This window comes from Pteropus medius, unplaced genomic scaffold, assembly GCF_902729225.1.
Source record: "Pteropus medius unplaced genomic scaffold, Ma_sr-lr_union100, whole genome shotgun sequence".
Lineage (NCBI taxonomy): Eukaryota > Metazoa > Chordata > Mammalia > Chiroptera > Pteropodidae > Pteropus > Pteropus medius.
The window spans coordinates 10,479,575-10,493,451 of NW_024351730.1; the positions used below are offsets into that span (position 1 = coordinate 10,479,575).

The following is a 13,877-nucleotide window of genomic DNA, read 5'->3' on the forward strand; positions in this document are numbered from 1 at the left end:
AAACTTTTTCATTTCTCTGGAGCTGTCCCATCTTACTAGTGGTTTCAGAATCCAAACCTCCTCCAATTCTAAGCTAAGCCACCCTTGGCATCTTCTTCCCTGCATTATCCTCAGACAAACCTGTGGGACTTCCCAATAAGTAGCTTGAGGTGAGACCCATGTCTTCCCAGCAAGGCAGAGCTAAGAACTCCTAGGTCAGGATTAAAATTATTTCAAAGACTCTTAGATGACATGAGAGGAAATTCTTGTTACTTCTGAAAAATAATCTTACTGATCAGTAAGTGATTATTCTGAAATTGTCTTTAGTTCTATATGCCCTTTATTTTGCTCCCTGAAAGGTAGCAAAATCCTTAGTCTTAAATCTTCATGTCACTACAATAAATGCCTACTTCCCCAGGTTACTATGACCTCCAGTTGACTACCTACTAAAAAATCAGAAAAGGAAGCAGAATTAAAAGCTCACTGGTCTGCATGGTTAGGATATATGGATATTCCTTTGAAGTTCTAAGCTGTACTGTAAAAACAGGACTTTCTTTTTGCTACCACTTTTGGAAATAGATTTTAAGAGACATAGTTGATATTAAGAAACTGAGAACTTTAAAACTACCAGGAAGCTTTAAAACTGCCTCTAGAAAAGAGTACATAATTAATTTGATTTTTATACTATATTAGTTTTAGGAGGATGGAACCATTTTGAAGAAAATGGTAGATGGCAAGAAATAATATATAATGCCATTGATTATATTGGAAGAGCTTTAAAATAAAAAATAAAAGAAACTTTAAAAAAAAGAAACATCTTTTTAAAATATCTCAATTTTAAAAAATTATTTCTGCCAGAGATAAAAAAAATATCGTTTGTTTTTGTCCACCAATTCTTTAGGATAGTAAATGAGCAGCTACAGCGGTCACTCGATGATTATCAGCACCGACTTTGCTTAAAAAGAGGTGAACTTGAATCAGCCCAAGCACAAATTAAAATACTAGAGGAAAAAATAAGTAAGTATTTAAAAAAAAATTTTTTTTTTTTTTTTTTTTTTTGCTAATCCCAATTTACTTTAGCTAACAAACACTTCATTTATAGGTAAAATACACCTTAAGATGACTTCACAAGATGAAGAGGCTCATGTAATGAAAAAGACCATTGGTGTTATTGATAAAGAAAAAGACTTTCTTCAGGAGACTGTAGATGAGAAGACAGAACAGATTGCAAACTTACAAGAAAACCTAGCTAATAAAGTATGTGACTGTTAAATGTTTTTATCTAGCATCCAAACAGAAAAGAAGATTTGAAAACTACATGTTTCAAATATACAGTTATCACCCATATACAACTTCCTAAAACCCAGGCCATAGCTTCTAATATGTTTAGATTTCAAATTTATCTCGATAATTTGAATCTTCAAAAGTTCTATTTGTAGAACGTAATTTTATCAGCTTTGATTACAGCAAACTCAAGGAAACAATTCAAGTTCTTAGAGTGGATAGAAACATGCAAATTATGTGAAAGACAGTTGGGACATGGAAACATATTTACTTGGAACTTTTGTCTATAGCATAATTATTTAATTGGATTTTAACTATATAAATGTTATAAATTATATAAATTCAACTAAAGACATTTCTATATGAATTGTTTCAAATTTTATCTTTTTGTAATTTCTATAGGAAAACGTTATTGCTCAGATGAAGATAACAGTCTCAGAGTATGAATCTTCTCTGAAGTAAGTAAGCAATGAAATGTCATCCAGCCTTTTTTGACATTTTCAGTGAATGCAGCTTTAAGTACCAACTGACAATAGGATACTTTCTTTTTTCAATTTTTCTGTTTTTGATGAGAACAGCAGCATCATTTTCTCAGGCTCTTGCATGAAAATGTTATTCTCTTTAACTTCCTTTCTTATTCTGTCATCTACATCTAAACAGTTATATCATTAATTATTCTTTTCCATGCCTACTTGCTCTTTATTGTAACTACCCAATGCAGGCCCTAATTGTTAAAACATAGATTACTTTAGTAGCCAGTCTTGAATTTATTCTACATCTAAATCTAACTTGAACACTATTACAAAATTTTACATTTTATGTCTAGTCTCTCTACTTCAGAAGTCACTAATTATATTTATTTTGTATACCCTTACATAATAGTGGTGAATTGAACATTAAATAAATATTTTCCAGTTGAATCTGTTACCCTATTATTTGCTAGATGAATCTCCTAACACTTGAAAGTCTTCTGTTTTTACTTGACTTTTTAAATAATACATTTATTTTATGGCTTTATTTGCTCATGACTGGTACAGAGCTAAAATCTGCTTTACCTAAATAATCAGTGCCTTAATATAGTAGTTATAATTTCTTATATTCTTAGTATATTTAATTCAGAGTACAACAGTTTTCTTTTAAATGGACTAAATTTTTCAAGAAGCTTTCTTGCTTATTTCCACATTACTAATGCAACAGCCAGCTAAAAGAAACTCTAACTAGTCGGGACCGTGAGATAAGCAGCCTCCGGCGCCAGCTTGATGCAGCTCACAAAGAACTCGATGAAGTAGGAAAATCTAAAGAAATATCTTTTAAGGAAAATAGAAGATTACAAGATGACCTGGCTACAGTGGCAAGAGAAAACCAGGTATGAGCAAATGCATGAAATTTGATAGTTTTACTGTCTACATTTTTATAGGATGTGTATTATTAGCTAAATCTTAAAGCTCTAAATATGTTTTCTCGTTTAATGTAATAATATAAATATCAACAACAAATAATTCTTTAAGAGAATGGTATCTATAAGGGTATTTAAAAATGTGGTTAAGAATGCTGCTATATGTTGCAGAGTGTCTAATGGGTACAACTGTGGTCTTACCATTTCGGTCTTTGTTACGAGGAATCCTAAAGCTGGTAGCATGATATTCTCTGTGACAGAAATTTTTGCCACCCCACTGGATGTGGACCTCAGTTGCTGTGTTTTAAAGACCCATTATAAATTTTAATTATTCATACTTCAAGTGGCTTAGAGGTAGACCTGTGAGTAAATTAATGAATAATTTAGAATGGCAAATATTGAAAGGTATCGGTTTTGTTTGTGCTGGTTTATTGAAGGATTATACTAAAAAGACTAATAATTTTCCTATTTTAAATATTTTGTTTTTCTTAAAATTACTTTCAGTATTATTTATTATAAAGCCTATTGCTGATATATGAATTCTTAAAAATGTCGACTGTTGAGCATAGCTAGCTCTTAATATGAATAAATACTAGATACATGGTTAGGACTATTGTGGGAGATGTGTGTTAATATTTCATTAAAAAGTCAAGATCAGTCAGGAAAATGAGTGAAAGTAACACTTAGGAACACTTTTCCCTGTTTCCTGCTCTCTCTTACTTCCCAAATTCAAAAGTAACCATTTGAATATAAATAGAACTTACTAGGTTCTATGTTCATTCTAGATTTGTCTTCAATTTTCTGATTTATAGGAAATCTCATTGGAATTGGAAGCAGCAGTGCAAGAAAAAGAAGAAATGAAGAGTAGGGTTCATAATTACATAACTGAGGTGTCACGATGGGAGAGCTTAATGGCTGCTAAGGTGAAAAAATGTTTAGGTTGGATGTAAGACTGATTGTTTTTCATTTTTTCATATTTCTTTATTCTGTCTTTATTAGATATTAACTTATGAGAGTGAAGATCTTGCTTACTGTCTTTTTATGTATCCCCATAGATCTTAGTATAGTATCTGCACAGATAGCTTATGCTTCCTACATTAAAACAAAAATCCCAATTTGTGTATATATTTATGACATGGGTATTACAGTAAGTGACAATTACTAATTTAGAAACAATTTAATTATGCTTAAAACCAGGAAAAAGAAAATCAAGATTTGTTAGATAGATTTCAGATGCTTCATGACCGTGCTGAAGACTGGGAGGTCAAAGCCCATCAAGCTGAGGGAGAAAGCAGCTCAGTTCGCCTTGAACTTCTTTCTATTGACACAGAGAGGAGACACCTTCGTGAAAGAGTGGAGCTGTTAGAAAAAGAAATTCAGGAGGTAATATATTTATTTGTCTTGTAATGTCTTGTAAAGACATTATTTAATCAAGCAGAAAACATTCAAAGGTACTTTATCAAAGTGAGGGTTAAGTATTGATAAAATCAAGTTCAGTGCTAATTTTTTTATCTTTCTGATAATTTGCTTAAGAGCTCTCATTACTTTTTCTTATTGTAGGAAAATATACATAACATCGAATTTACCATTTTATCCATTTTTAAGTATACAATTTTGTGGCAATTACTACATTCACATTATTGTGCAACTATCACCATCACCTATCTCCAGAACTTTTTTATCTTCTCCAACTGAAACTCCGTACCTATTAAATACTAACTCCCCATTCTCCCTCCCCCAGTCCCTGGCAGCCACCATTCTGTTTTCTGTCTCTGTGATAGTGACTACTCTATGTACGTCATATAAGTGGAATCATATAATGTTTGTCTTTCTGTGACTGGCTTATTTCACTTAAGTTTCACTTAACCACAAGGTTCATCCATGTTATAGCATGGTCAGAATTTCATTCCTTTTTAAGGCTGAATAATATTTTACTGTATATATAAACCACATTTTGTTTATCCTTGCATCTGTCAATGGACATTTGGTTTATTTCCATCTTTGGCTATTGAGAGTAATACTGCTTTGAACATGGTTGTACAATATCTAGTAGAGTCATTGATTTCAGTTCTTTAGAGTACGTTTAATTGCTGGATCATATGGTAATTTTATGTTAATTTTTTGAGGAACTGCCATACAGTTTTCTACAAGGGTTGCACCATATTATATTTCCACCAACAATGTAAGGGTTTTAGTTTCTCCACATTCATGTCGACACTTGTTATTTTTTCTTTTTTTTTTTTTTTCTTTTTATGATAGCGATCCCTATGGGAGTACAGTGGTGTCACATTTAGATTTGACTTCCCTTTTCTAAAATTTTTATATATTTATTTTATGGTGAGGTTTTTTTTAAATTAGTTTCAAGTATACAGTACATTGGTTAGACATCTTTATAGTTCGTAAAATGATCCACTCAAGTGCTCCCTCCCTCCCCTGACTCTTCACCTAGCCAATGTATTAATGCTAACTACTTTCCCTATGCCGTGCTCCCCATCCCCGTGACCATCTATCAGCTACTAATTTGTACTTCTTTAACCCTTCACCCCATTCTCCCAGCCCCCCAAACCTTCCTCCCCTCTGTCCGTCACCAAATTGTCCATTATATTTGTGAGTCTATTTTTGGTTAGTTTATTCTTTTTATTCCTTAGATTCCGCATGTAAGTGAAATCATATAGTGTTTATCTTTCTCTGCCTGACTTAAATACCTTCTAGATCCATCAAAGCAATATCTTTTTCCATCTTCTTCCTTTTAGTCTCTGTGTGTCTATTAATCTGAAGTGAGTCTTTTGTATTTTTTCTTCTTAAAGAAGTCCCTCCAACATTTCCTGTAATACTGGCTTGGGGTTGATAAATTCCTTTAGCTTATTTTTGTCTAGAAAGTTCTTCATCTGTCCTTCAACTCTAAATGATAGCTTTGCTGGATAAAGTATTCTTGGTTGTAGATCCTGGGTCTTCATCCCGTTGAATATTTTGTGCCAAGCCCTTCTGTCCTGCATAGTTTGTTTTGAGAAATCAGCTGCCAGTCTTATGGGTGTTCCCTTATGAGTAATTATCTGTTTTTCTCTTGCAGCTTTTAATATTCTTTCTTTGTATTTAATCTCTGGCATTTTAATTATGATGTGTCTTGGTGTGGGCCTCTTTGGATCCCTGAATTTTGGAATTCTCTGAGCTTCCTGGGGTTTTATGTCCATTTCCTTCACTAGGTTAGGGAAGTCGTCCATCATTATTACTTCAAACAGATGTTCGACATCTTGATTTTCTTCAGTTACGCCGATCAGACAGATATTTGGACTCTTAATGGTGTCCCATATACTCCTTAAATTATTTTCATAGTCTTAGTATCTTATCTCTTGCCATTCTGATTGCGTGTTCTTGGCTTTCCCATCCTCTAGATAAGGCATTTGATTCTTTTCTTTATTCACTTTGTTTATTCCATTTAATATACTTCTCATCTCAGATAATATGTTCTTCATTTCAGACTGGTTCCCTTTTATAATTTCCATTTCCATTTTTATGTTTTTTATCTCTTTGTTGAAGTTCTCACTGAATTTATCTATACTTCCCAAAAGTTCATTGAGCATCTTTATAGCCAATGTTTTGAATCCTGCATCTGTTAGATTACTCGACTCCATTATACCTGGTTCTCTGTTCTCTTCTCATGTAGTTTCTGCTTCTTTGTCTTCCCATTTTGGCTGCCTTTCCATATCTGTTTTCTGGTCTTATTAATGTGGATTTGTGAAGTAGTTGTCCAGTGGCACAGTGCTAAGAGGGGTTCAGCTGCAGGCCAAATTTAGCCAAAGCTTCTGCCCCTCCGGGGTCACCTGTTAAGATTCAGCAAGCACTCCACAGATGCTGTGCTTATAATTGCCTTAAAAAAGCCACACTAGAAATGGAGGCCAGCAGCCTCCAGTGTGAGTCTAGGCACTGCTCAGCAAGAAGCGCCTGACTCACTGAGGACACACCTGGGTGAGGACACACCTGGATGTGGCTTGGGTGGGACCACGAGTTGAGGGAGTTGGGGTTTCAGGGAATCCTCTGGGTGGAGTGACTTTTGTTATCCAGTTATCCTGTTATCCATGACATCACAGCTATGGAGGCTCTGTGTCCCGTGCACTGGTAGTGGAGAGGGTTCAACAAAGAACAATGGATACTGCTGGTACTTCTGTACAGAGTGAGTCTCCCCTCGGCCTTCACTTGGACAGTGTCTCCCTGTAAGTCCCTGGTGCCCCCTGCACGCAGCCCAGTCAGCTCTGACGCTCTGATCAAGCAGGTCCTTCACCACGAAAATCTGCTCGCAGATGTGGGCCCTTTAAGAGGCGTCTGGCGCGGCGGATGCCGCAGCCTTCCTCCCACTCAGCTGCTCAAGACTCGGCAGCCCCGCATCCTCGCCCCGTTCTACCTTCTTCTGTTGCAGGGTAATTGATTTCTTGGACTTCTCTCTAGTTGTATGGCTTGTTTATCTAGATCTCAGGTGATTTTTTCTTGCTGCTACTCCTTGTTTCTATCACAGCTTTGATTTTGGTCTCTAGAGGGATGAATAGAGCTTCTATCATCTACACAATTTCCCTCCACCTGCATTTTTTTAATGATTAGTGATATTGAGCATCTTTTGCTGTGTTTATTGGCCATTTGTGTATTTTTTTTGGAGAAACATCTATTCACATCCTTTGCCCATTTTTTAATTGGGTGTTTTTTTGTTTTTGAATTGTAGGAATTATTTGTGTATTCTAGATATTAATCCCTATGTGTTTTGTATTTTCTCCCATACCATGGGTTGCCTTTCACTCAGTTTTATCCTTTGACACATAAAAATTTTTAATTTTGATGAGGTCTAGTTTCTTTACTTTTATTCTTGTTACATGTATTTTTGGTGTCATATTCAAGAAATCATTGCTGCATACAATATCATGAAGCTTTTCCCCTATGTTCTGAGAGTCGTTATAAGTTTTAGCGCTTATGTTGAGATCTTCGATCCATCTTGAGTTAATTTTTGTATATGATATAATGTAGAGGCCAACTTTATTCTTTTGCATGTTGGTTTAAATAAACTCATCATAAAGATAGTCTAATAAAAATCTCCTAATAAAAATTTGAATTCAATTAAAATATAGGGACATTTAAGTTACATTAATATAGAATGGTTGGCTATTAATTTGTTTTTTTTTGTTATAATGGTGTAGTCTTCATAATTTAGGAGAAAGTGTTGATTATCTGTGGTGCGTAGATATTTTTAAATCCTAATCCCAGTACCTGTGAATATGACCTTCTTTGGAAATAGTGTCTTTGTAGATAAAATCAAATTAAAGTAAGGTCATACTAGATTAGGGTGGACCCTGATAACTGGCGTCCTTATAAAATGAGGGAGATTTAAATATAGAAGACAGGGAAGAACGCCATATGAAGATAGAGCCAGAGATTGGAGTTATGTCTGCTAAGTCAAAGAATGCCAAGGATTGCCAGTATCCACCAGAAACTGGGAGAGAGATATGAAATAGATTCTTCCTCAGAAATTCCAGAAAGAAGCAATCCTACCAATACCTGGATTTCAGACTTGTAACCTCCAGAACTATGTGAGAACAAATTTCTGCTTATTTGGAAATAGGGCTTTGTGGGTGTATTCAAGTTGAAATGAGATTATACTGGACTAGTTGTGTCCTTATAAGGTAAGAGAAATCTGGACACAGAAGACACAAGAGAAAATACCAGGTAAAGATAAAGGCAGAGATTGGAGTGATATGCCTACAAAGCAAGGAACGCCGAGGATTGCCAGCAACCACCAGAAGATGGGAGAGAGGCATAGAACAAATTCTCCTTTGGAACCTCTAGAAGAAGCCAGCTCTGTCGACATCTAAAGTTCAGACTTGTAACCTCCACAATTGTGAGAGAATAAATTTCTATTATTAAATATTGGAGAGGATGCTGAGAAAAAGGAACCCTCACACACTGCTGGTGGGACTGTAAATTGGTACAGCCACTATGGAAAACAGTATGGAGGTTCCTCAAAAAGCTAAGAATTGATCTGCCATATGATCCAGCACAGCAATCCCACTACTGGGTACAAATGTACCCCAAAGACTTGAAAACTCATATCCAAAAAGATATTTGCACACCAATGTTCATAGCAGCATTATTCACAGTGGCCAGGACATGGAAGCAACCGAAGTATCCTACAATAGATGATTGGCTAAAGAAGCTGTGGTACATATATACAATGGAATATTACTCAGCCATAAGAAGAGACGAAATACTGCCATTTGCAACAACCTGGATGGACCTTGAGATCATCATGCTAAGCGAAATAAACTAGACAGAAAAAGTTGAAAATCACATAATATCACTTATATGTGGGATATAAACCTAAAAGCAACAAATGAACAGGACAAACAGAGACTCATGGACATGGACTATAGGCTAGTTGTTACCAGAAGTTGAGGGGAGAGGGGGAAAGGTAAAGGGTCAAATATGTGGTGACAAAGAAATCTAACTATGGGAGGTGAATACACAATATATATTGTGTGTAAATATATATATGCCTTACTGTGAAAGTGTATAGTTGAAATTTATTGGATTTCATTAACCAATGTCACCATAAAAAAAATAAATAATTTCCACTGTTAAAAGCCACCCCATAATTTGCAGTAATTTTTTTTAATGATGGGTTTTAATGTTGATTAATTTCAGTAAAACCTGCTCAAATTTTAATTTTTAAGTGTGGAATTCTTCCTAAACTCTAGAAGTAGAGTTTAAATCAATTTGTATTTATCACTCACAATTTAAATTGTGAGAAATTTAAAATGTGGATTATTCTAAGAAAAGTATCAGTATTTCAAACTTTGCTCATTATTTCAGTTATTAAAATTTCAAAGTAGTGTATTATTAAATTTAATTTAATTATGACTTTAGGTATTCAGTTTTAAAGCAAACTTCAATTTTAAAATTCAGAGTTTAACTAAAGACAGTTGATAAGTGATAAGTATCTAATTTACTTTTTCTTGAAAAGGCATTATTATAACCAAGAGAATTTATAAAGGAAAAATTTAATATAACTTCAGAGATCTCTCATATTCACAACATCTTAAAACAATAACCATCTTGCATCTTCTAAATATATATGAAGTACTTAGTTACCATGATTAATAATTATACAAAGTTCATTTTGTTAAGCATTAAATAGGCATTCTGTAAATAGCAGGCAGCTACTCGAGAGTATCTTAAAATATGCCAAAATTGGCTCCTATATTTTTGTAAAGTGAGATTGTAGCTGCACAGATTTAAGCCTTTAAAATTGTTGGGTTACTTTAGTTTTTTACCTGTTTCTTTTCTGTTTTTAGCACATAAATGCACACCATGCATATGAATCTCAGATCTCCTCAATGGCAAAAGCTGTATCTAGATTAGAAGAAGAGCTGAGACATCAAGAAGATGAAAAAGCAGCAGTATTCAATGATTTGTCATCTCTTAGAGAACTTTGTATTAAGCTTGATTCAGGCAAAGATATTTTGACCCAACAGTTGAATTCCAAAAACCTTGAATTTGAGAGGGTAAGAACTTAAAAGATATTGTTGTAGCACATTGTTTTATTAAGCCCTACTCTGTTTTACTTTATCATTCACTACCCAATGTGTTTGTTCCTCTTTGGAGTAGTTACGTTTGGCTACAGGATTTTGACAACTAAATTTGACTACTAGATTCTTTGCCAAGATTTCTCTGGCAAACATCATGATGAAATTAAGTGCTGTCTGTTTTAGAGTAGATGGGTATTTAGGAGAATATGAGTCTTCTTCTAAATACAGAATAGGAGCATATCTCAGTACATTCTTTCTCTGTTTAAAGGTAGGACTGAAATGAAGGATTGAGCAGTTCTTTGCTTTCCAAGTAAAATATTTTTCCTGATAAAAATCTCAAGGCATTTTAATCTTACTAAATTTTAGAAGTCTAGGTAACTGGAGCTTCTCATTCACAAACTGAAGCATTACTTTAAATAACCCAGTGTGTGTTTTTAAAAATGGATGTTTTCAGTTTTCACTCACTTGGTAGCATTTTTATTTTCGGGTACTGAGAAGCTCCAGTACTGGCTTGACTAGTCAAGAGGACAGAGATTTAATAGACCGGAATGGCCTTGCTGAGAGGGTGGCTGTATTTTAGGATTTTATGTTGATGACCCTCTCCTGACAAGGTAGTACTAGAGAAAACTATTTGAGGGTTAGAGTAGGTCTTATAGCCAAATTAAGCCCTTAGAAAAATGGCAAAGATTATTTTGAAAATAAAATGTTTTTCTTACACTTAAAAAAGCAATTCAGAATCTTTATCCAGTACTCAAAATGAAGGAACTGACGTATGTATCTCTCTGCAGATAATTTTTCAGAAGTCTGAAATTGTACTGAAGTAATCTTATTTTGTTTTTCCTGTAGGTAGTGGTGGAATTAGAAAATATAAAATCAGAATCAGAGCTATTAAAAAAACAACTGTCGAGTGAGAGACTTACAATTAAAAACCTTGAATCATTGTTGGCTACAAATAGAGATAAAGAATTTCATTCTCATTTAACCTCTCACGAGAAAGATACAGAAATTCAGCTACTTAAAGAGAAGTTAACCCTTTCAGAAAGCAAACTGTAAGTGTCATAAATTATTCTGTGTGAAGAAAATAGCTTGTCAAAAATAATTTTCAATCTGGGTAAATTTTTGTAGATTCATAACATAAAAAAATGAGTTTTAAAAGTCACTGGAGGAACAAAAAATATATTTTTTCAGTTTTCGTGGGGAGAGGAGGATATGAGTGCGAAGGGTTGTATAAAACCAAAATATTTTACTTATGTGGCTGCTGCTTTTGGAAATTCAAGAGTTTAGTCCAGAAGATACATCATGCTTAGAGATGTGGATTTTTATATCTTCACCACAGAGGTGGTTCCTATGGAAGTGAATTATTGAACTTTAGAAAAATGGCCAAATTTGAAGAAGAAAGAGAGGAATCAGAAAACGAGAGCATTTCAGAATGAGAGAGTTGGCGTGTCTCATGCTGTGGATTACGAAAAAGATTTCGAAAAAGCTATGCAATTTGACCCTCATAAGTGTACTGATAACCTTTTATGAGCTTGATGAGGTGTCTTTTAGAATGGAGAGGTTTGGACGTATTTGTTGGAAGAGGGAAGGAAACCCAGAGTAGGTAGTACAAGTGGAAAAATTAATGTTTAAAAGTTAGAAATATTCTCTTTCTGCGGCAGGAGTCAAGAAAGAGCCAGTGAAGATACTTTACATTTTGAGGCTACAATTCATGTCTTGTTCAAATTTCTATCTCCAGAATCTTTTCAGTGCATAGCACGTACTGGAGGCTGAGTAAATGTTTATTAAATAAATGAGATGAATGGGAAAATGTTGTGATCGAAGCTCCAGAAGCTTAGAAAATTACTGTTGAAAAGTCTTGATCTTCTCTTTTTTTCATTTTTACATGTCAATACGTATTAATAAGAGAAACAAAAATCCATACCACTTGACTCTTATTTCTTTAATTAATAAAATTTGTTTTTAAGAACTAGTCAAAGCCGAGAAAACACCATGCTTCGGGCTAAAGTGGCACAATTACAAACAGATCATGATGCTCTGAAAAGGCAGATTTCAACTGAAAGATATGAACGGTAAGAAAATGTTTAGCATTGGACAATGTTTTTATCTATTTCCTATCCTATTCCAAAAAGGATTTAATGTGGCTTACAAATAGCAAGCATTTTTTTTAACATTAATAGATAAAATAAATTTGGTAATTCTTCCTGAAAAGGCAACAGATGTTGTAGAAGATAATATCCCCACAGTAAATAAAGTAGCAAGTATCATATAAATGTTTCCTATAGCCTTCCTCAAGGCAAAATTGGGGCATTATTTCAAAGTCTATAGTTAGGAGCTATCAACAGGCTAGTAAGGATTCTACAAGAGGCCAAGATAATATGGTCCAATAGGAAACTGTAATTACAAATCATCAAAAAGTGATGATGCTAACTATTATAAGTGCATTTAACAAATATGTACCAGGTACTATATACATATCTGATAATCCTACTAATAATCTATTATTATGCCTATATTATAGGAAACTGAGGTGACATAAATAATAAATAGCAGAGTCAAGACTAAAATCTAGGCAGGTCTGTAATGTTAAAGCCTGTGCTCATAACCTCTACAATATATTCTCTGCAGTTTAGTAATTTTCATACTCTCTTATATTTTGGTTCATTTTCTCTATTATGTTGAAAATTTTAATCCCCCAAACAATTTGTTGGGAATTCAGTGTTTATGATTTCAATGAGAACTGAAACCTGAGATTGCATCAGTGTCATGAAAGCAGTGTTGTTAATCTCATGTAATTTAGAAGATCTAGTTTCTGAGTGTGCTAAACTGTACATATGTAACATTTCCATTTCTTAATGGTAAATTCTTTCGGTTCAAGGGTCCCAAATCAAGCTCTCCATTGCCCAAGAGACCCCCTTAATTTCTCTCCTTTTTCCTTGCCCAGGTCCTCAAAGAAACCTTGACCCACATGACTATATCTTTCCTTTTCCTTAGCATCAAACTAGATCATGCATTCTTTTTAAATTAATTTTTTTTATTTTAAATTAATTTTAAAATTTTAAATTAATTTTTATTAGGGCAACATTGGTTAACAAACTCCAGTAAGTTTCAGGTGTACAGTTTAATATATATCAATCATTGTGTGTTCACCTCCCGTAGTTAGATTTCTTTCTGTCACCACATATTTGACCCCTTTTATCCCATCTACCTTCCCCCTCCCACCTCTTCCCCTACCCTCTGGAAACCACTAATCTGTGGTCCATGTGTCTGTTCGTCCTGTTCATTTGTTGCTTTTAGGTTTGTTTCCCACACTCTCTCTTCCTCCAAGAGCCAATTTTGTCCCCTGGAGTGGTGGTATTGTCCCTTTAACCACCCCAGAGGACAAAATTGGTTTTTGGAGGAAGAGACAGTGGCAAAAAAAACCTTAGGTATCACAATGATTTATGGCCCTCTAAAGGGCTACAATATGTAAACAATGTACCTATGTATTAAAATTTCACGGGAGTGGGTGTATAACTTTGGGGTCAAATGTCTAAAGTTTCTTTAGGGGAATAATAGTGATAAAAAAGTTTGCGAAACACCCAAGTAGGTAGAAATCTTGGATACTGAAGAAAGAGCTCAAGGCAGAAAAAGTCTAGGCCAGAGACTGAGTAGCC

General features: G+C 34.4%; 1 protein-coding gene across 2 annotated transcripts in view; it reads left to right on the plus strand.

Moving 5' to 3' along the window:
• The window catches only part of CEP135 (centrosomal protein 135), a 66,089-nt gene that overhangs the window by 45,553 nt on the left and 6,659 nt on the right, over positions 1–13,877 (plus strand). For both annotated transcript variants that reach the window (XM_039845264.1, XM_039845265.1), the window contains 9 exons: positions 881–996; positions 1,082–1,236; positions 1,666–1,721; positions 2,461–2,629; positions 3,472–3,582; positions 3,857–4,042; positions 9,991–10,200; positions 11,071–11,273; positions 12,189–12,293. In XM_039845264.1, coding sequence (XP_039701198.1) covers positions 881–996; positions 1,082–1,236; positions 1,666–1,721; positions 2,461–2,629; positions 3,472–3,582; positions 3,857–4,042; positions 9,991–10,200; positions 11,071–11,273; positions 12,189–12,293 — 1,311 coding nt within the window. The remainder of the gene's footprint in view (positions 1–880; positions 997–1,081; positions 1,237–1,665; positions 1,722–2,460; positions 2,630–3,471; positions 3,583–3,856; positions 4,043–9,990; positions 10,201–11,070; positions 11,274–12,188; positions 12,294–13,877) is intronic.